The sequence below is a fragment of the Rhamphochromis sp. 'chilingali' genome (assembly GCF_963969265.1).
Source record: "Rhamphochromis sp. 'chilingali' genome assembly, chromosome: 8".
NCBI lineage: Eukaryota > Metazoa > Chordata > Actinopteri > Cichliformes > Cichlidae > Rhamphochromis > Rhamphochromis sp. 'chilingali'.
Genome location: NC_137935.1, coordinates 21,412,709 through 21,436,956, shown reverse-complemented (window position 1 = coordinate 21,436,956; position 24,248 = coordinate 21,412,709). Strand labels below are relative to the sequence as shown.

At 39.7% G+C, this 24,248-nt stretch overlaps 1 protein-coding gene across 1 annotated transcript; it reads right to left on the bottom strand.

Annotated features, from left to right (window-relative positions):
- Window positions 1-3,901, bottom strand: LOC308400629 (mRNA decay activator protein ZFP36L1). The gene is made up of 2 exons (XM_080888457.1): window positions 3,706-3,901; window positions 1-2,543 (listed from the first exon to the last, which is right to left on the bottom strand). The coding sequence occupies exons 1-2, from the start codon at window positions 3,757-3,759 to the stop codon at window positions 1,314-1,316; spliced, it is 1,284 nt and encodes a 427-aa protein (XP_080744583.1). The 5' UTR covers window positions 3,760-3,901; the 3' UTR covers window positions 1-1,313.
- Between the last annotated feature and the right edge of the window lie 20,347 nt (window positions 3,902-24,248).

Genomic DNA, 24,248 nt, shown 5'->3' with positions numbered 1-24,248 from the left:
AAAAAAAAAAAAAAAAAAAAAAGACCTGGGAGCATATTACGCATGCATGTGACCAGGATACTTTTCAGTCTTAACAACAAAGGCATCAACAGAAAAGAGAAAAAAAAAGATTAATACTGAATAACAGAGAGATGGAGTGACGGAGTGAGAGTCTCACTTTACAAAAACTTACTGGGAATGTTTGTGTTTGAGATAAAAAACAAACAAACAAAAACAACAAAGAAAACCCCGAACACTTCAGCACCACAAACGACAACTTCTCAGAAAATAGTCACCTGGCTTCAAGCTCTGACCTCATCATTTCATATCGAACTAATTGGCTAGCTCCCGGCATGGATATTCAGCGCCTGGTACCTTGTGCTTTCCCAACCGTGCAATATGAACCCATATGCGCCCAAGCTCTCCTGACTGAGTCACTTTTCACTCTGCTGCAGAGTGGTTTAAATTTGGCAAATTGACACTTGACTGCTTGAGGTTTGTCAATAATGCACGAGAACCCAAAAAGCATCTGCAGTAGCCGCAGAAACGCAACGCCTCCGCTCACACTAGCTTACTCTCCTGATATAAAAGAAGACTCTCACCCCATGCTCGCATCTCTCCAAACACAGCAGCAAATCTTGGTTCAACAACGTAACAAGACCTGGTAAATAACACTACAGGTATACATTGTTTAAAAACGTAACATTCAGATTCGAGGCCAGCGATCTAAACACAGCCCCCAGATGGTACAACCACAAGAGGGAAGGGCGAAAAACAAAAACACTACTTCACGAGCTTATAAACATTACATAAACAATACAGTGTACATTAGATGGAAGAACTCCTAAACATACCGTCACATCGTGTTTGTCCTACTGAAACGAACGAGCAACAAACAGATGTCTTTGGCTTTCTCACATTCTTTAGATCTGTCGCAGTATGCTGACAGGAGGAAATTAAATTCACACTGTGATTACAAAATTCTTTGTTGGACTTTGCCATCCTAGCATATCATTTTGATAAAGCTTCAAAAGGTTTTTAAGGACACCATTAAAACATCTGTTTTGAGATATACCGTTTTGGTGAATCCGCCACATACAAACTGGAGTTTTAGCATCACTGTGCCTTGTGCAAATGACAGTGGCGTGCAGTGTGACAGCGTGTTAGGTCACCCAGTCGTTTTTTCACACAGAATGCTAAAAATGTCTTAGTTGTCAGTCAGTGTGTGAGCGGGGAGTGTGCGTTTAAGGGTCTGTGTTCTTAAGTATGGCTACGTGCGCAGTGGATATTCTGCGTATGGATACTCATGTACACATGTTCCAGCAATCTGCAGCTTAAAGGCAGAACCCAGTGGCATCCTCAGGAAGAGAGAGCTGACTGAAAACTAACAGACGTTTGCCGTTAGCTTCGTTAATGCCACCAGATGATTCGGAGCCGCTCAGTGAACCAGCAGAGCTGATCCCATCCTGGTCCTGGTCTGAGAGAGAAGTGTGGGACAGGGATCTAACACCAAGTGGCCCTGAAAGGACCCCCGCAGCACTGGGACTCTGCTGTAAGGAAGGGGAGCTCGTTGGAGATAACCCACTCGGAGAATAGCCGGAGTCAGGGGAGGGCATGAATGGAGACCTGGGATCCGGACCCACGGGAGGATGGTGCTGCTGAGCGGGGGAGGCCTCAAAGGCAGAGTTCATTTCTAGAAAGGCATGGGAGAGAAGATCAGTAATGTCTGCGCAGGAAGGAGAAGAGGCCGTTGGTGGGCATGTGAATGAGGTGGTGGCAAGAGAAACATGAGGAGTGAGGGCAGACTGAAAGGCCTGGTGGGGAGCTGAGGGAAACCCAGAGAAGCTGAAACTCTGCCGGATAAGACGTGGCCGATGGGAGCGGGAGGAGGAGGTGGAGGGCAGCTGCTGAGGAAGGCTTGAGGAGGAAGAACGAGAGAATGAAAGTTTCTTTTCTTCCTCGCTGTTGTGAACAAAGTGACAGCGGATCCCATAGGGGCAGAAGCCGATGGTATGAAACGTACGGCACAGCTCAGTTTTATATTTTGGATGTCTGTTTAGATCACGTAGCTCTTCTGGCCCATGGGCAAACTGGCACTTCCCCCCATACTTGCACAAGCCGTTCTCGGTGAAAGACCGACACAGTTCGGTTTTATAGCGCGACGACGAAGAGGAGGCAGACACAGACGAGGAGGAACTGGTGTTCAGTGTGGCGGAGCTGATGTCACTTTGGGAGGATTTTGTGCCTGTCACAGGCCAGCCTAGACTTGCTCTTGTTGCACCACTGGTCTCTACCATGCTGAGAGAGCGCTGGGAAAAGAAGCCTGGCTTCTCCCACTGCGTGGAATTACCAAGCTGGGAAAGTAGATCACTCTCTGATTGCTGTCCCCGTTGGTTGGAGGTCAGAAGTGCACTGTCCGAAGCATTAGTGGGCAGGCAAGACAGGGAGGAGAGGGAAAATGAAGTGTTTCGACATGGCTCGCCGATGTAACCTGGTGTTCTCATGGCCAGACTTAGGGATGGCACTGTTCTGTTCGGCTCCCTCAGATTGAGATTCAGTAAATGCTGTATTTAAAAAAAAAACAAAAAGTCCACATCATTAGCCTGTACAAGCTACTATTAGTATTCAGCAATTTTAAAACTTATACATTTGCTAACTAGTTTATGCCAGTTTATGTTAGACATTAATATATGTTTTTGTTATTACCACTAAACACTAAAGGTTACATCTTCTGCTCTATTTGCACATTTCTGTTAAATGTTTTCATTGGAAATATTTTGAGTCAGGTGCCCTGATAGATTCAAGCATCAAGAACCAAGTTTCGGGGGTGGGGAGGTACTGGGCATTTGTATACAAGTACATAAAAAGCACACTTTTTCCAACTTGTGTCGTCAAAATAAATTTTTGACACATCGATCCATCCATATGCTTATTTTGTGCTGCATTGTACTGGCACGACAAATTCAGATATTTTAGATTCAAATCTGTAATACGTAGCGTCACCCCTCTTTCCGTTTGATTTTTGGATTCGTCCATCTAAACCTAAGGAACAAAAAAAAACAAAAAACCTTCAAGACACGTTTTTTGCTCTGATAACTAAGACGAGCTATACAATGTTTCCATTCAGTGCACGGAATAAAATACGCAATGTTAACTTTAACAACAAACAAAAGTATTACAAAACTTTTTTTCCCCACTTCGAGCAAGTTTAGGACCTCTACACTTCAACACAGCTCTAACTGGGGACTTTAGTCTGTTAGCCATGACTTTTGTGACTTAACTTGTTGGGGTTATGTGTTTAAATAAGATGCTTTACTGGCGAACTGTCTATCGAAGAAGCTATTAGCACGAAAACAGCGACCTTTAATAATTAATGACGTTAATTAACCGGCGTTGAGAGAAAATCACAAACTAGGCTCGATAATGAAATCGATAATTTCATGGGCCCAAGTTGCGATGGACTACAACAACTTGCTTTCTGGCAACTTAACGTCTGGTCAGAGTTAAACTTTCAGGTTACAGAACAGTCAAAAGACAGACGAAGAGTCTTAAAAGAGAAAGCCTGACACATTTTATCCACTAAAGCAGACTCGAAAAGATAACATGGAGACCGCAAACTCCGTAACAGCGCAGCTAGCAGGCTAACACCCTCCTCCTCTCCCCGACCTAGCCAACTTTCGCTCTCCGCTAAACTTTCTTTTGCGCTCTTATGGGGGTTTGGTTTACCTTGCACATCATTTCTTCCAGCTCAGCAAACTGGTTCAGGGGATAAGATGGCATTTTGCTGAGCTATCAAAACCTTCGTCCGATCCCGTCTGCCCCTGCCGCGATAGACGTGGGCAACTCGCTGGCATGAGATGGTCAGAAGTTTCTAGTTATGTATGGGTGCTAAACAAGCCCAAGACCCGGACCACGTGTGGATTTAAAACCTAGCACCACTGTTGGCCACTCCCACGCCTCTGTGGATTCTGCAAAAAGTTGTTTTTCCACATCCTGCGGTTCTAAAGAAGGATGAGAATGAGGGATTATATGCAATAAATAAATAAATAAATACATTTATTGACTATAAGTTGAAAATTGATTATAAGATTGTATAATATGCATTATCTATCGCCTAGCTTCACTGATTTGGGTATTACACAATATATAGGCTAGATTTCTTAGTTTTGCGTATTTCATAGCTTTTTTTAATAGTTCTTTTTTTTAACTGCTCTTTCTTCTCTTCTCTTCTCTTCTCTTCTCTTCTCTTCTCTTCTCTTCTCTTCTCCATGTACCTCTGTCTTTCACTATCCCTCTTGTTCATTTCAGCAGACAGTCTGGGGTTATCACCACAATGAATGGGCATTCTGAGGATATTTACAACTGGGGGTCCAACCAAAAAGAAAATAAAAAAAGAATTTAAGAAATAGTAGGAAAGCTGTAGCTTGATGATCCGGGCATGACCACAAGCTTAGAAAGCTGTAAATAGATAGGCTATCCTACAAAAAACAAATGTTAATATTTAATTGGTTTAATAATTAAATCTGTTAATTGTGGAAAGTCTTTTTTGTACATTTTTTTTTTCAAATGTTAGTAATTTACTAATTTGCTAACACTGTATTTTCCTTATAGTGAATATGTGGTTTTATGACATCTCTAGTTCATTGGTACACAAGGGCTGGCCTTTTGAGTTTACTTTGATCAGACAACTGTTACACCGTTCTCTTGAAATACTTGTTTTCAGTTGATGCATAGTAGGAAATGAAAATGCAGGCAGATGGTTTCTTTTGCAGATGTGCTGCTTCTGACTCATAACTAGAAAAGGCCATTTCAAAGACAAAACAAAGAAACAGAAAAACTGAGGCACTAAATGTGGATAAGGAGAAAAGTGGAGACAGCCTAACCCTATGACACAGACAAGAAGGAACGAAGGCGTTGATTTCAAAGGTGAAGACAGATGTGTGAAAAATTCCACTGCAGAGCAGAGCCTTGAGATGATTAGTCCCACTCTCTCTCACACACACACACACACACACACACACACACACACACACACACACACACACACACACACACACACACACACACACACACACACACACAAAACAACAGGTTTAGTCCCTTTACCTTTACAAAGACAGGGAGTCTAAACCTTACCTTAGACACTACAATCATAAATTCAAGCCCTTCTGTCAACAGTAAGACAAGTCAGTCCTCACAAAGACAAAACATCAAGAACACGCAAGCACAAACACATCTGCCAGGACTTCGGCTGTCACACCTCGTACCAATTTTGACTGCATTCATAAGCAAGCAAACTGTTGGCTGCAACCTTAGTGAGCTGCTTTCAGTTTCTTCTGCAACTGATTCTGATTAGGACTTTTAAGTTTACCTTAGAATAGGTTCATTTGTGGCATCAGTGAAAATTCTTGAGTTCATTTGTAAGTTTAAACAAGTGGTATTAACAACCCAATGATATCCAGCCCACATGAAATCCCTGCAGGACCAGAGGAACATCTTAAAAGGTTGACAAAAATGACTCAGTCTGCCTCAGAAGTTCTTGAGTCCAAGTTGTAGCTCTGAGTCCCTTTTGAAAGATGAGTTCAGCTGAGAACAAAGCCTGCCGAAAAGCTTTGTTTTGCTCCAGCCAAGTGGTCACCATTAAGTGTGTGTTTTTTGTGTGCGAACGTGTTTGTGTGTGTTTGACAGAGGATTTCAATCTATTCCACCCCCAGTGAGCTGTAATGGTACAGGCCCACTCTACAGTCTGAAGGTTGGGGGTTTACTCAACATAAGTAATAAACTGCACATTATTTGTGACTTTTCCTTTCCCGTAGAAAGCAAATGAATTGGCTGCTTTTGCACATAATTGCAGTATGATAATAAACTGTGTGTGTGCCCACACAGATTCTTAAATCTCACGTACCACATTGTAAGTAATATGTATGTCTTTCACCCTTCAAAAGTTGTAGATCGCTTTGCAATTTTTGGCAAATTCATAGCGATTTCTAGTTTTGTGATTCGGTGTAATTCTGAGTTATGTCCCTGCTTTTGTTGTGATGCTTTATTAGCAGATATTTTAGAAGTAATGTCCAAACATACATGGACAAGAGTATTGGTCCATACCTCTTAATCTTTGCATTCAGGTGTTTTCAGTGCCATTGCCATAGGGAAAGAATTGGTTATTATACAGAGTTCAATAAATCTGAGTGTAATACTGTAACAGGGTGCCAGCACTGCAAGTAGTCAGTTAATGAAATTTCTTCACCCATAGATATTCGTCCATCATCTTTAACTGGTTATTCCAAAGTGTGTTTGAACCACAGCAGAGTGCAGACCATGTAAAGTTACAGAACATGGTGTAAAAGCCACCAATGCTTTGCTTATTCAGTAACTACAGAGTGCCAAACTTCCTCTGGAGTTAACGTCAGCATAAAAACTGAGCCGGGGAACTTCATGCCATGGGCTTTCATGGCCAAGCAGATCCTATAGGTCGATTTGGCAACACTGTCATAACCACCAGACTGCTACCATTGCCAAATATTGTCTCCTGCCGCTATTGTCTCGGTGCACTTTGTCATCGCATGAACTAAAATCCTTTAACACATTAACAATATTTTTTAATTTGGACTACTAAATTTGGCAAATCAAATATATGAGTGGTGACTCCTTCTTAAGGAAGCACCACTCACACATTTGATTTGGCAATTGTTTACACTGGATGGCCTTGCTGATTCAACCTCCAAGCGGTCCAGGGATCTTTTGCTTCCTAGGCGAATGTGTAAACTGCTACACTATAAATTTACCGCAACTTGCTGTGATGCTTTAAATTTATAAGATGCACAGTAAGGGCATGAAAATGAACTTTTAGATGCACAATGATTATAATGTGTATTGTCCCGGGATAAAACAAAACCAGTGCTAATGCAGCTGTGTGTCTTCAACAGAAAGTGACATTAGAAGTTGCTCTAATTAGTTCTACATCTTAAGAGGTGGGCACTGTGTGTGTGTTTTTACCTCCTCTGACACTGTAAACAACAAACCATTAGCACGATGTCAGCAACACAAGTTCCTTGAGGTAATTTGTTAATTTGGCAAACAAATGCTATAAGCTGGCTATTTGGTTAGCAAGTTCAGTTTACTTCTGTGAAGAAACTAAATCTTTGGGCTGAGTTGGGGATTACTGGCAGTGGGGGTTAAAGGAGAGGGGGAGGGGAGGAGAAAGGAGGTGAGAGATTTGAAAGGGAGTTCTTGCTTCTTGTTGAGTCCAGCTGGGCTGGAGGGCCTTTGGAGCACAATGAGCTCAATGAGCTGCAGAACCAACTAACAAACTAATGGCCTGCCCTCTGTGACTACAGCCATGCACACACACACAGTGTGGAAATAACAGAGCAAGGTGAATGTGTGGGATAGAAGGGCTGGGTAGGGGGAAAGAGATGGATGCAAGAGGGGGGAGAGGAGACGATGAAGGGGCAGGATTGGGGTTATTTAGAAGAAACAGGGGAAATGAGAGAGAGAGAGAAGGCAATAAAGGATGGAAAGTGGAGATTGTTTTGTCGAGGCTGGATCTGCAGCGAGGTTCATCCAGAGATTTGGGATTATTCCACCAGGTGCATAAAAATGTGCCACAGGATGCATTCTGTTGCTTGGTCACGTAATCTTTCAGCACTGGAGTAATTAGTCATCATGAAAGCTTGTGATTATTCAACATCTACTAGATATTAGAACAGGTTTCCAGAGGTTGTATTGCCTGAGATATTTGACTTTAGGCTAATCACCTGTTTCAGCAGAGGTTTGGATTTTTACTCGCTTTTGTTGTTTCATTATAGGGTCCGGACCATTCGTCCGGGGCATATCTTTGGCCCATCGCCGTGCCCTCATGGATAAACAGCAGTACAGACTAGAGGCCCAAAGACAACACTTTCTTTATTTCTCACCATACTTTCAAAGCCTGACCTATAATTCTAAGGATTCTCCCTCCCTCAGACATTGGAGTTACTGCACGCCAAGTCTAATAAGATGTTTCCAGGGAAATGATGTAAAAACAATTCATGTTTTCTGATATATTTAACAAACCCCTTGATGATCAAACAATATTGGTTTTCAGTGAGTAGGAAGGACGTCTAAGAGCTGTCTGCGGGTTATAAGAACTGAATGGAAGGTTGAGTAGGAGGTAGATAGTAGAGCTGACTAATCCATAATTACAACATCACCATTGGATGTGAGTGGATTTCCTGATTAAAACAACTGCATTACACTGACGTCTGTGCGCATGCACTTTTGTGCTTGTGTGTGCTCCTACAACCTCTACACACTCGCACACTCAGCCTATTGAAAAACTCATGATTAAGTGAAGTCATTCCTCCACAGCCCCACACAGCCTCCTTCAGATAAGAGGCTACAACTACTAGTGGAAAAAAATAAAGGGAAGGGAGGAGGGGTTTGTAGACCTGATGAACATCTGCTCCCATTTTTCTCCCCCTTTTTCACCCCCACCCCACCTCGCCACCCTCCCATTTTCACAATGTAACCCCCTGCATCACTTGCTTGTGTGCGCGTGTTTGTGTGTGTGCATTTGTGATTGTGATTACAGAGAGCCTTTTGGTTTGCGCACACACACACACACACACACACACACACACACACACACACACACACACACACACACACACACACACACACACACACAGAATTACCACACAGTTGGGTTCTACTAAGAGGTCAAAGGTCAGAATCTAAACTTTGACCTCTGACATCACACCCTCCCTCTCTACCTCTCCCATCCGCTGGAATTCACTCATGTGCATACAATTAGGAAGCAAGAGTTAGGAAGCAAGAGAAGAAGGATGGAGAAAGTTTAGTAACAAGATAACAGCACACATGTCTGCACAAACAATGAGTGAGGGTGGAGAGTTCAGATGCAAGTTCTTTGAACTTCTTTGTTTTCAGGGAAAGTAGGAAGGAAAATTAGTCAGCTGTGTTTGTATTTGTATGTACACAAGCAGTACCACTAGCATACAAACTGAGGCATATCATGTGACAGAGGTCTGCAAACAGTGATGTCACAATCTTTGCCCTTTAACTGGTGCACTTTTCAGTGCATTGGGATTTACTAGTTCCAGGCAAAGGAACTTTTATAACCACAATACAATATTACATGTCAGATCTGACTCATGTTAATGTTTTTAACCGCAGTACTGTAGCTGCACTATACCTCCTGTCTCATTATAGTTTTCATTTGTTCTTACAGTTTTATTGTTATTTATTATTATTCCTGTTTTTGCCTTTTGATCTGTGTTGGTTGTCTTTAGAATGAGATCTAAAATGCTGTGTTAATTAATAATATTCAAGTTGTATGAAATAGCAAGACAGAGGTATCTGTGGTGATCTGTTGCACACTTAGTCTCACTCATTCCAAAGTAACTTAACATGAATTGATTTTACTATCACCTCAGTAGCATTAGCTGTGCGCCCTGTTACATGTAGAATCTGTAAACTTGTGTGATGATCCCATTGTTTGGAAAGTTGCAGAGACAGGAGGGCAATTTGATATTTACCTACCATAAGCTTGCTGGTGTTTGCTGACGGCTGCAGAAGTAAAGAATAACTGCATACCAGTTATACCAGACTGATAACTGATATTACCCTCAATACTCGCACATTAAATCAGACTGATTATATGGGATGATAATACAAAAGGTCTCAAAAAATCTTTTTAATTATTATAATCTCAAGATTACACCTGTACTCTAATGTGATCCGTAAAGACTCCATACAATAGTGTAGCTTTGTTTTATATGATTTATTTGCCAGAAAAGAAACAAATGATGAAAGTTCGTAGGTTAAGCTATGCCCTTGTGACAGATTGTTCCAGTAACATGAATGAAAAAGTTGTGGAATCTTATATTTCGCAACAGGGTTAGAATTTGTTTATGCAGCTTCTTCTGCTATTTCACCAGAAGGGGGAGATGTTGCACTATTTCCAAGTTGGTGTTGGTGGACTGCAAACTGAGTGCATTAGATTACTTTGGCTAAATCAGTTTCGATATAGAGTATAGAACATGACTCATGTACAATCCATAAGCTGGCAGATGTTATTCCTTATATAATACTTGTTTAAAAGTCTGCATATACTATTTCAATGACTCAAACACGCAGTTTTCTGATAAACACAATGAAAAGGCCATAGCAGGAAACTAAGGCTGCTGAGTTCACACAGAGACTGACAGAAAGGGGAACTTGTACCTGGAAACCCTCCAGACATCAATATGTGTATGGGTGTGTGTGCATGTGTGTGTGCATGTTACACAGCCCCTATGAACCCAAAGCAAAACAAACAGCTAAATCTTTGTTTCGATAACAGAGGGGTGGTTTATCACTCTGTGTATTTGTCGGTCTAATGTGTAACCAGAAGGAACAGCAGTGAGTTAAAATATGGTCCATTCAGGAAGCAGTCTTGAGCAGCTTCTCATTTCTTATAATATTTTGCCTCCAAGGAGCCAGGGTTTCTTGTTTAGTTTTTTTCCCCCACAATGGTCTTGAGCAATAGCCAAGCATGAAGAAGAGACTGGGGTATGTTAAATGACACAAGAACTGGATTGAAAGTCTTTGGCAACAGGTCTTACAGATTAATGATTCAGAATCAGAAATTTTTGGTTCAAATTGTTGTTAATACGCACAGAGTAATTTAGAAAAGGGTACATTGGGAAGTGTCTACAGTCATCTATAAAAAACAGTCAAGGCTTTGTCATTGTTTGGGACTGCATTGCAGCGACTGGTGTTGACGATCAAAATTGATGGAATTATAAATGCAGAAACGTACTGTCAGAGTTTGATTCAGAATGCAGTACTGAGTCAAAGAGTCTGAATGGCAACAGCTTAATTTTTCAGCTTGACAAAGATCCCAAGCACACTGCCAATGCAGGAAAAGCATACCTGGATAGAAAAACACACAGTATTGAACAGCATTGGTCATCGATTGGCCTCCCTAGAGTCTGGACCTCAACATTATTGAAGCAGTGTGTGTGACAGAGAACAGAAGATAAGGCCCTCAACATCCAAAGACGAGCTTTAAGTGTCCTTCAAGAAGCGTGGAGAACTATTCCTGAAGACTTAAAGAAATTACAAGAAAGCTGCCTAAGAGAGTTCAGGCTGTGTTGAAGAAAAAAGATAGTGAAAATATTGAATTTGTACAAACTGTATTCCTGCCGTATCTCTATCTACAGGGTGGGCCATTTATATGGATACACCGTAATAACATGGGAATGGTTGGGGATATTAAAGTCCTGTTTGTGCCACATTCGTATATGTGAGGGGGCAAACTCCTCAAGATGGGTGGTGACCATGGTGGCCATTTAGAAATCGGCCATCAACTTTTGTTTTTTCAATAGGAAGAGGGCCATGTGACACATCAAACTTATTGCTAATGTCACAAGAAAAACAATGGTGTGCTTGGTTTCAACGTAATTTGATTCTTTCATGAGTTATTTACAAGTTTCTGACCACTTATAAAATGTGTTCAATGTGCTGCCCATTATGTTGGATAGTCAATGCAACCCTCTTCTCCCACTCTTCACACACTGATAGCAACACCGTAGGAGAAATGCCAGCACAGGCATCCAGTATCCGTAGTTTCAGGTGCTGCACATCTCGTATCTTCACACCATAGACAATTGCCTTCAGATGACCCCAAAGATAAAAGTCTAAGGGGGTCAGATCGGGAGACCTTGTGGGCCTCCTCGTTGAGATGCTGCAGTAGCTGGAGTTTGTAAGGGTGCCATTTGTGAGTAGCTAATATCCGCCGAAGGGATGTTCGACTAATGCCACTCTCCAGCGACATGCGGCGAGTGCTACGCTGTGGGCGCTTGCTGAATGAAGCTAGGACAGCCACTGATGTTTCTTAATCAGTGACAGTTTTCTTGCGTCCACATTTAGGCAAATCCAACACTGAACCAGTTTCACGAAACTTAGCAAGCAGTTTGCTAACTGTACCATGGGAGATGGGTTGTCTCATAGGGTGTCTTGCATTGAAATCTGCTGCAATGACCCAGTTACTGCATTTACCAGATATCAACATGATTTCGATCCGCTCCTCACGTGTTAACCTCTTCGACATGTCAATGGCTGTGAACAAAGAGAAACTTGTAAATAACTCATGAAAGAATCAAATTATGCTGAAACCAAGCACACCATTGTTTTTCTTGTGACATTACCAATAAGTTTGATGTGTCACATGGCCCTCTTCTTATTGAAAAAACAAAGTTGTATCCAAGATGGCCGATTTCTAAATGCCCACCATGGTCACCACCCATCTTGAGGAGTTTGCCCCCTCACATATACTAATGTGGCACAAACAGGACTTTAATATCACCAACCATTCCCATTTTAATATGGTGTATCCATATAAATGGCCCACCTTTTATGTTTGAATGTGTTTCAATAAATCCATGCACCCATGCCAAAGAAAAGAATAAATTAAGGGTGGCTGAAGACTTTTGCACAGTACTGTACAAGCAATGTCATCAAAGATGCGTCCTGAGCCCCCTGAGCGCAGCATCTAAAGCTCCAAATCTACTGACTTTCATCAGATCTTAGTGTAAGAAAGCCATTTTGATGAGACAAAAAAAAGTCAAACTAACATGAACATTGTGTGCTCGACACACAGAGAGGAAGGCGTGGGAGGCGGAAAGGACAGACAAAGGTGAGAAAAACATAAATAGAAAGCAGCAAAGAGAGATCTTCTCATGAAAGTTTTACCATAGGTAATTTCACAGAGTTTTGTCTATTTTTAAAATTCACCTGCATAAAAAAAAATATAGTGCCTTAACATTAATGATAAAAGACTAACAAATGTAACTTGAAAAGTTTGCTGCTCAAATCCTAATGTAGGCCTTAGTGGAAAAATACTTGTGTAAAGTAGCCTTTTCTGAACAATGTACTTTAGCTAAAACCTTAGAAAGGGATTTTGTTGTATGCAAAACACCACGCAGCTGCCAGACAGGAAGAAGACCACTAACGTAAAACAAGTACAGATTGATGTCAGGTGTTTGGGCAATGAAGCACAGCCAAGCCTAGAACGAGCGTCATAAGTGGTGAGAAGTTTTTATTTATTGAAGCTGTTTAAAGAGGAGGACAGATAAAAACACCACTCTGTTGCTAGCCTGCAATGTGAGGCGTTCTTGTTTGCAAAATTCCCTTGCTCTTTGGTTTACTGGTTTTGTGTCAGGACTGGTAAAGACGGGTGAAAAATAAACCCATGTCATCAATACTGGAGTTCTTGTGGCCACCAGAAGACAACGGGAATGTTCAGGGTTTGACGTGCTGTGGGGAAACAGTGTTCATTCCTGTTACATCGGCTTAGCAGAGGTCAAGGCCGGAGTTTTTTCCAGGTTAAAATGCCCCCTCCATTCAACATAAACTTTCATTAAAACCATACAACAGTGGCTTTCTTTTGGTTTTACTTGCTATTTGTTTCAGTTTCAGACATGGCCTGATACAGGCACCAAGAATGCCCTTTTAGGGTAAGTAAAAAGATTGGTATGTGTGGTGTGCAAATTTTTGCTAATCAGAGTTGAACAGAACTGACTACTGGAAATAGAGTTTGAAAATGGGCCACAGCACTATACAATTCAAAACTTTATGTTACATCTAAATAGCATTATCGTCATAAGGCTAACTTTGTGTGTTTACACATAGTTGTGTGTGCTTTCCAGTGTTTGACCCAATGTAGACAGAAGTGGGGCAGCAGGTCTTCTGTTAGAATGTGTATTTATTACTCCCTCAGAGCAATTCAGCAGTGTTTTTTACTCCCGTTGCATTCCAGTCTCTTATTCACGTCAGCTGTGGGAGGTTGATGTGAATATATTGTAAGCCTTCTCCTTCTTCTTCTGTGCACCTAAAAGTGTGCCAAAAGATGATGAATACTCGTCTGTATATTCTCACACGTGTTCCCGTCCAACTGTATCCAGGCAACGGCTCATAATATTGATGAGCGTATTTGATCAGAGGCATATTGATGGATCTCAAGCCACATACCAGATGATGTCGTTCACCTTTTTTTTTTTTAACATTTATTTATAGGTTGGTATATCGTAAATTTGGTAGAAATACAGTCCTTTCTGAATGCACCTGCATGCATTCAGGTGTTATTTTCTTTTACTTCCACTTCCTTGTCCTGTCCATCTACTTCTTATTGCTATAAGAGTTGAGCTGTAACTGCATGTCTGCATGTATAATCCTTGTATGTGTTTTTTCGTGATGAGAAGAGTGTCTACCACACTGTTTCCTGTCATAACTTCCCCCTGTAGTTTCCATGTTTTGTACCAGACAGCAAGTCTTTTAATATGTCTTTGAATCATACAGATGATGTTACTTGTTGTTTCAGGATGTTTCAGTGTATTGCTGAAAGCATTTTTAGCATCTTATATGTATTCACATGTAGTTGCTGTACAGAATAAAATGTTTTCATAGTCTTACCTGGATTAATAAAGCAAATACTTGTATTATGATTCACTGATCACACATTTTCATATTCGTTATTCAAAAAATTATTAATCTTTATTAGTTCAGAGATAATTGTAATGGCCTCATCTTAAGCCTTGTTTGTATTTTCCACATCTATGAGTTTGCTCGGGTCTGCTAGGATTTGATTGAGATAAATTTCATTATCAGCTACTGTGAGAGAAGGTCTAGACCATTTGTGGAGAATTCACATTGCAGTCCACCAACTACGCGTGTGTCCCAGGTGGTGAACTTCAAGCAGACTTCAGAAATGTATAACAGGTACAAGCACTCGTTGGTTGGGTCTTCAGCTATCTGTATTTGTGTCTGCAACAGAGTATAATCAAGGCACTAGAGATTAGAGATTATATATCTGTCTTTGATCGAGAATTTTTATATAGCTTGTATTCTCTCAAAGATGGAGTAATGGAGCACTTGATATAATTTACAACTGCAATTCAATTGTTGTTGTATGGGTAGCCTTGAGCTGTTTCTGTGTGATGGTTTTCTTGCTGGTTTCCTAAAGTATTTAATATTGATTATGTGTTGCAAGTTTACATTACATTCTCACGTATAAGCAAAATAATCATCCACACTTGCAATTAGCATTGGTTTTGTCTCCTCTTTGCATTTAAGTTTTGGAACCAACAAAACCTGACCCCACCCGCAATACAAGGTGGGGTCAAAGGTCTTTGGTAGAACCCTCAGACTTTACATGAAAGATGGGCACAGATTCTCGGTCTTAAAAGTTAAGTACAGTGCCATAGACCTGCATTTTCTCTAATAGCCAACAAGGGGCCACAAAGCCTATGAGAAAATGACCCTGCTTCTCACTTACTTTCTGTCTTCAAAGCCGTGTCCACACAGGAAGCATTTTGCAGCAATGTGGTGACCAAAACAAGAGAATCACATGCAAGTTCAAATAAATACAGTTGAAATAACTGCAGACAGGACCCAATATGAAGTCACTGAAATGACTGCCAGTGAGCAGCGCAGAATACTGACTGACATATGAGCTAGCGGTAAATACATTACAGGGTTACCTAGGCAACTGAAGCCTGGAATGTCCACAAGAGACCAAAAGTCAACTTCAAAGTGATGAGCGATGGGAAATGACTTCCTGTGTGGACTCAGCTTTGGTAAACATTATCCTGTTTGTGATCTCAGTTGTTAGTGTTACGTGATATTGAATTCTGCACGATATTCACTTTATAAACTATGGTCCCATTAACAGTAAAATAGATAATTAAGACACAGTGTGAGCGTGGCTAACTTGTGATTGACAGGTCCCCACCATATGAGTACGCAGTGCTCTTGGTTTCTCATCAAAACCACATAAAGTCTGAAGCTTAAAAATTAGACTCCACAAACAAATGAGTGATATCATATTAGGTATGTTAACCAGCTTTTATTCACAGTCTATGAATGGGTCACTAAAACACTGAAACACAATGGAAGCCTTTTCAAAAGGCTGCTGTTTCTTTTCTATTTGCACCTAAAAGTTGCATCTCAGCATTACATAAAAATAGTAATCATGGATACATCAGCTCAAGGTGACTAGTATATGTGTGTGCTGGGTGTGCTGTGGTAGAGACATAAGGATGTCACTGCATCTTCTGGAAGAACTATTGAGAAAGAACATTGTTTTCTGTTACTGACCAGAGCCAGTTAGCATGTATTTGCACTGCTAGCTAAGCACTTGACGCAAAGCGTCATCTAGTCTCCTGCTTCCTCTTTTTGACAGCCGTCACCAAATTAAACATACCTCATGAAATTAGTCACTTCCCTAAAGTTTAACTCCATCTGTATGTCTGCATGTAACTTGTGCCTACTTCCCAATTTGAACAGTAGCAGTTAAAAACAAGACTTGGTCCACTCCCGTACCGGCATTTTTTTGCTGCATCAAGTCTGTAATTTTTTTAACCGTAGGATGGGAGGAGGCTGTGAGGAGAACTCTAATCTGTACACCTGAAAGCAGTAATTGTGAGACAAAGAGGTGCTAATTTTTGTTTTTCAACACAAGACATAATTATTATTGGGCTGATGAACTGTAATGAAGAAGAACACAGTTGTGTATAATTTTTATTATTGGACTTTACTTTGCATAAGTCACAGTTCAAACTAATCCTCCTTTTATTTTATGCCGGGTCTTGGTGCACTTTTACCTGATAATTTTCTTGTTAACTGCCTCTTATTAACACAAGGTTTATGCAACTTCTGGGTGGTGCTGTTGTGTCTGAGATGACCATATGAAGGCTATCAACTCTCAGTGACATCATACAGAGCCAAAATGAGAAAACAGTCTAAAGCAGTCTGAAGCCTGTGCTTTTGGGTTATAAGAATATGACTCCTTTGCTATGTTTAATATAAACATTAACCACTGCAGCAACGTGTACATAACAGAAAATCAGGAAAAGCATAATAAATCCCCTTTAGCTATATATGAATCAAATTGTGGCAATCTTATGACTGACAGTCCAAGCTTAGGTCAAAATGAGAACACTTGGGTCAGACACTCATAACACTCATCCTTTTGTGGTTTTCTTGCATAGATGTCCATTATGCACACTATTCATTTCTTTTGTTTCTTTCCTGTCTTTTTTCTTCCTCCTTTTCTCTCTTCTCTTTTTCCATGATGCTTATTTTTATAAGAAGGAATTCTGCTGGTCTCGGCACTGCTAGTGTCACCATGGTATGTATTCCTAGGAGGCCAGCCAAGCCTAAACACACATATGCAATATCCATTCCTTTCCTTTTAATAACCAAACTCCTCACACACAGCTAACACCCAGGGAAACACACACACGTGCACGCACATACACGCACACACCCACCTAGCTAACCACTCAATTTTCTGCCCACCTGTTTAAACATAGCAGTGTGTATATGTATATGTGCGTACGTGTGCAAGTGCTTCCTCATAAAGAGGCCTATTGTCCTCCTGGCTGTAATGTGTGCGCTGTGTCATGAATTGGCTCTGCATCCACAAAGACCACTGCTGATTTTAGCTTAAAACTAAAACATACGACCTAAAATAACACGGCCACTCACAAGAAGCAGCTGACCTTTAATGCTACTACCTCAGCATCGTGGCTTTAAGGGTCAGGATGTAAATCACAATGTTTTGTAAGTGAAAAATGAGAATACTACTTAGAAATGAGTTTACATTTTGAGGTTGTTATTACTACTATTATTATTATTTTAAACGAGAATATTTTATATATTTCTGTAATGCCGGTAAATGAGACCTGCGTTTTAATTTTAAACAAATCCTTTAAAAAGTCACATTATTTGATTCATGCATTCATTCATTATCTTCTTTTTATAGTTTTATTTTTCTAACCCCATCGAGTCAAACGCACAGACCCCTCTTTTATCGCTGTTTGTTGTTACAAAGTGGTAGAATTGTGATATGAACAATACTTTATTTGGATCCTTTGCTTCAGCACTAATGAATGAAAATTCTTCAGCCTGCTGAAGACAGCATTCTGAGAAAACAGACTAAAAAATGAACAGCCACAATAAGTCATTATGACTGCACAAAATCATCATCATGTCATCATGATTCTGTGCAGTTAGTATGGTGAACATGTTAGCAAAAGGTATTTTGTTTGGCCATCTGGCAGACACTTGGAAACACCTAACACCACCTGACAAACTGAATTTAATTTTAAACATTTCTTTTCTAACTATGCATGATGGAGCAAAAGTCTTCCCTCACCCCTCACCAAAGAGGGTGGTGCTAAATCTTTGACTATTTATAAATGGAACTAAAAATAGTTATTTACAAAAAAGACTTCTGAAGTATAGTATTGACTAAATGTCAAAATGTTGTGGTAAGTGCAGTGTACTTGGCTGTGGTGAGTTGAGGGGGTGGGGGGTGGGGCATGTGAAGAAGGGCATCTGAAGCTGTGGTGGAAAAAATGTCATTGAGCAACCTTTTATTTATTGTACATAAAGCCACATGAATACCACCCTCTGCACAACTCATGCTACAGCAGCACTAAAGAAAACTGGCTGGACAATTGAATTTGCGAATCTGTTTCTTTGGATATGTCTTTTGTCCTTTTTAGGAGGAAGAAACCTCTTAAAAATGACACATAACTGTGTTCTTAAAAAGGAACCTCTTTCTAGTGCCCGTCAGTATAGTTGCTGTATCATTCTCAATGAACTGAAGGCTTTTCAGAGAGGTTTTTTTTAACATCCTGATAATAATGAATTACAATACACAATTCATTTCAGTTCAGTTGTATTTATATATTGTCAAATCATTACAAGAGTTGCCTCAAGGGTCTTACAAATAAAGGCCCTACAGTAGAGAAAAGACTCCTACAATCAAATGAGTTAGAGGGGGGAGACAGTAAAAAAAAAAAAAAGACAGACTGTGTAAGAGAGCCAGAGTGTAATAATAGCTAATGACTAAAAAAAGTGGCATATGAATACACAGAAAGTGTGAAAAGAGGTGAATGAGGAAGAAATGCTCAGTGCACCATGGGAAACCCCAGCTAGGCCTATTGCAGTGTAACAAAGGGAGGGTTCAAAGTAGGATTGCAAGTAGAGGGTTTCTGTCTTAAAGAGACGTTAATATGATAAAAATATGGTCTCTCTCTCTGGTCCCTGTCAGTATTCTTGCTGTAGCATTCTGAATCAACTGAAGGGATTTCAGGGAGTTTTTAGAACAACCTGATAATTAATTACAATAGTCGACCTAGAAGTAATAAAAACACGAACTAGTTTGAGATCACAAACATTACTTTGAAACGGGATGTTTCTAATTTTAGAGATATTCAAAAAAGCAGTTCTACATATTTGTGTAATATGCACACTGAGTGAGATATCGTGGTCAAAAAGGACTCACAGTGTTCCTGGTTGCCAAGATAATGCTACCCTGAGTAAGTATCTTGTTACACCACATTTCTAAGATTTTTTGGGCCAGTCACCTCAGTTTTATCTGAATATAGAAATAGAAATTTAGTAGTCTTCCATGTCTTTATGTCTTTTCATAATTGGTAATTAGTTGGTGTATGTCATCTAGCTTCATGGATAAATAAAGCTGGGCATCATCTGCATAGCAATGAAAATGTATCCCAGACCTTGTAAGTGCGCATGCGCCATTAGCGTGCTGCCTGCTGTAGCCCTAATTTCCTTCGGGATTAATAAAGTATTCTGATTCTGATTAAAGAAAGTATGGATAATGTAAATAGAATTGGTCCCACCAGAGAGCCTTGTGAAACTTTATGATTAATGTTAGTGTGTGAAGAAGACTCCCCTTTTACATGAAGAAATTGGACTCTGTTAAATAGGTATGAATCAAACCACTGCACCACAGTGCTGTTTGTTTGTTATTCTGTGTCTCATGTGATGCTCAATGTTTCTTTTTAATTGCCCCCTTGGGAAACAATAAAGTGGCTTGTTCTAATTTCTGTACTAAAATATCATGTGAAGTTTAACAGTAAATACATAGAGATGAGACTGTCCAAGGCCATAAAAAGATCTTTTTTTAGCCTTCACTTGTGCACTTTCTTTACGGTGATGAATTCTGACTGAAATGCTTCAAATAAACCATTCCTCTGCTGATAATTAATTAGCTATTTTACAGCTACCCTTTTAAGAAATTTTGAGATAAAAGAAAGGTTGAACATTGGTCTATACAGTAATAATAATATTTATAGTTGCTGCGCATAATGGCATGCTAATGGGATGATTTTGAATGATTTTCTCTCTAATGGTGAAATTTTTATTTGTGGCTGGGTTCAATAAAGCCCTGATTCTTTCTCAACCTGGCTACAGAGCTGAAAATAAACAAATAGTAAGAAGTCCTAGCTTTAAGGAGGGTAAATATACCACAAAAAAGTATTTTTCCAGGCTAAATGAAGGTTTTCTAAATTACTGACACCATAACTCATCCTATGAGTTATCTGCTTCAAGGTACACATTTGTGAGTTATATCAGGGAGTCAAACACATTTGACTCAAGGTTTTCTTTTTCAGAGAAGACACAGCAACCAGGCTTGTACACAGTGAGGATGTAAGCCTGTCTGTGAGTAGAGTTTAGGCAGCTTCTCTACACTGTGGTGGAGACCAGCTACCAATGCTTTGCAATGTGGTGGCACATGGCCCTGAAGGTAACAGTGGAGGAATTACATCTTTGAACTTACAGCACTTTTAGAAAGACATCTACTGTATTGAAATGTATTCCTCATTCCCATGCAGCTCATTAATTTAAAATGAATTGTTATTTAGATGTGATCAGACAAAAGAAATTCTACAGCTGTGTCACTGTACATGTTTGCTGTGTTTAGCCTTGTTGTAACAAATAATTCCCCATATTTTGGAATTAATAAAGGAGATCTCATCTTATAAAGCTGTAAAACAATAGGATCATCATAACATTTATAATGTCAATATATGCTAATAGGATTTATAACTGACTGTAACATGATATCCTTGATGGGACCCATTTTCAAACTTTAGCTACAAAAGTTGTTGGGGGTAATTAAATAAAAAAAAACTTAGATTTATGCTATTTGAGCTGATTGTGTCTCTGCTCCTCTTTATTTGACAGAGGATACCTAAAATCACAAGCTGAAATACTTCTATATTATATTTACTAGTTGAAAACCCACAAAAATAAAAATGAAACTATATCTATTCTTTTGACTGTCAGACAATTGTGGTTTAATTCAAGATGATTGCTATTTGGTGCACCAGCTTTAAAGACTGGAATCTATTTTGAACTGTTGTTGGGTTAGAGATAAAAGTGCATCTTTTGCTCTGTTTGGGTTGATACATGACATTTTTAAGTCACTATTAGCCTTACTAGACTTAGCAAATGTGTTTTGTACACTGATTTAGCCTATAATGTATAATTATCATACTAATTCAAATACAAATCACTCACATGTGACATAAACTAGTCTAAAAGCAAAGTAAACCTCTTTTCAGCCAGTGTTTAAAGTGTTAAGCCATTTGGCCTTTCACATAGAAAGCTGTTTTTATCCTCATGTGCAGGTCACACATCTGTCCTTAATAAACTCACCGACTCAGTGATAATTTCTTTTCATACCATAATAAGAAAGAACATAAAAACAGGAAGTGTGAAGTCTAAAAGGAGAAGCACATACTGAGTGTGATCATGAACAGGAAGCGTGCAGAGAATATGTATGGGCTGGCCTGTTGTGAAAGATCTGCTTTAATAACACAAACAGATGTGAAACTGTCTGAAGGGACTTTCTTCTTATGCCCAACACCCCGATGCAACAGATCAGACCAGGCTACAGAGTCTATACAAGGGCTGACCGTTCTCACACAAGAATATAAACCTAACTAACTAAAATAGATTTATTACACTTACTCACATGTGCGTCATATTCTGGGCCCTGAAATCATGCTCAAACTGACAGCTGGTCCTCTGGGGTAGGGGGAAGGCATTCCAGGAGCAGCACACATGACTGACGAAGAAATGTGGAAAAATGGGAAGTGAAAACTCTGTATATGTATACATAAATAAAGAACAACAAACAAGCTCATTGAGACAAAGATTTTGTCTGATACGATACACAGACACACACACTCACACTCGTTTTCATATCTTAGTGAAGACATCTAATTGACATAATGCTGACAATCAGAAATGAATGCATAACCCTAACCCTTGGCCTATACCTAACCACAACCTTATTGTAACCTTGACAATCCTCAAAAATGCTTTCAAACTCATGGGAACAGGCATTTCATCCCCATAGTCCCCACAGGTATAGTGGCATGCACACACACACACACACACACACACACACACACACACACACACACACACACACACACACACACACACACACACACACACACACACACACATATGTATATTCAAAGATATCCGTCTCAGTGTGGTTGTTTGTTTCCTTGTCTGCAAACTCCTCCTAGACCATCATATGCCAACCAAACTTGGCATATGAGTAAATCTTAGGTCCCTGAAGGTTCTTATCTACATCAGATAATTTGACGTTATCATGTTGCCTAGCGACCGCCTAGCAACCTCCTAGCAACAGACTACAATTACCTGTTTTTAGGATTTATGCACCTATAACACCTAATAAAAACGTCATATAATTTATAGCCACAAAAGTTGAGTTATATATGACACACTATGATGATGTCACATTACTTGGAAACCACCTAGCAATAGGCCAAAATTACCTCTTTCTAGAGTTCATGTAGTTCCAATACATCAGTAATGTGAATATACCTGCATCTAAAGGCGCGCTTGTGTCAAAGTCAGCTGAAATGATTTGTGTAAGCAAGGTTTATTTGTGCACTGTTCATGACTTGATGGACCAGTTCTGTTTAACTTCTGTATAAATCATATCCATGGAGATGGCCACCTTCCAGGTTGTTATTCTGGGTTTTCATTCTTGTGACACAACCCAAAGTAGCCATTTCTGCTTTTCAGATCATTTTGTACAAACTCATCTAGATTCACTTCTTGTTCTATGAAATAGAAAAGTTTCATAGGTTAGGATCACAACAAGTATTTTTGCTGGATGAAAAACCATTTCTTTTACCACTCCTGGCTCGCTACAGCTGCAATGCCTTTTTTTCCACATTTAAAGTTTTTCACATTTTCTGTATGAAGAACAAAACTAAACTAGAAAAAATGATAGGGATCCATAGATATTTCTGCATTAAATTTCGAATAACACTTCACTAATCAGTCAATTTTCCTTTGAGACCTTGTTGAGTGAGATTTTCAAGACACATTCAAGAATGAATAAATAAATGCTCTTCCTGTAAATTGTAAATTGAATATGTTGGATGCCTTTAGGGCTAAATCAAACCGGCTGGTGAAAGTAAAACTTGAGAGAGGAAGAGGGGAGTGAAAAGAAAAGAGAAGTGGCTGTGAGGGCTGTGAAGGGAGAGTTCAGGGAATTTTTCTGCCTTACCAACTCCTCTCCCCCTTCTTCCCTTACAGTCTCCACCCCCTGTTCCCTCTGTCTGCGTCAAAGGATTGAAGACAGAAGAGTAGAGAGCAGGAGGAGGGGTGGATTGAGGTCTTTAGCAGAGGAATGTAGCAGTGAGAGAGAAGATGGCTATAAAAGGACAACACTTCCTGCACTGCTGTGATGTCACTACTAAGATATTTCCTCCTTCCTTTGCCTCCAAATCTGACATACGGATGCTGCTATTTCACCTTAATTTCTCTGAATTTCTCCAGTTCTCCTTCCTGCTAAATTCCAAACTATGGAGTTTGGATTTGTTAGAATTATTTCCCAAAACTAACATAAGCAGGAATGTTTATTTTACATGCAATGTGAGCAAATTAATTCCTATGCACGAGGCCCAGGAATGTACATTTAGTCTACAATTTCACATCCATGGTTCATAAACTATACTATATTTTGTTTTCTTGGCACACACATCTGGATCTGTCATTTAAACATTAATTTACCAAGTAATTGGTTGTGCTCTTTAAGTACATAAGAGCTTCATTATTTTCTTTGTTATGGATTTGGTGAGCTGGATAAAAAATTTTTAAAGCTCATTAGTATTTCAGAAAAGTGACAGTGATGATTGAGGGAAATAAACATGTAATTAGGTCTTTGTAAATAAAGTCTTGTAATCATTGTGGGCTATTTAAATTGGCAGCGTATTGAACTTTAGATTATAATGAGTTTTTAATAATATGTGAAGCTAGTTGTGCTCAGCATTCATCTATGTAAAGAGTCAGGCTGTGATTTTTAAAAAGCACATCATCGACATAGCAGCTCATGCACCTTCCTGAATACGACTAACTAC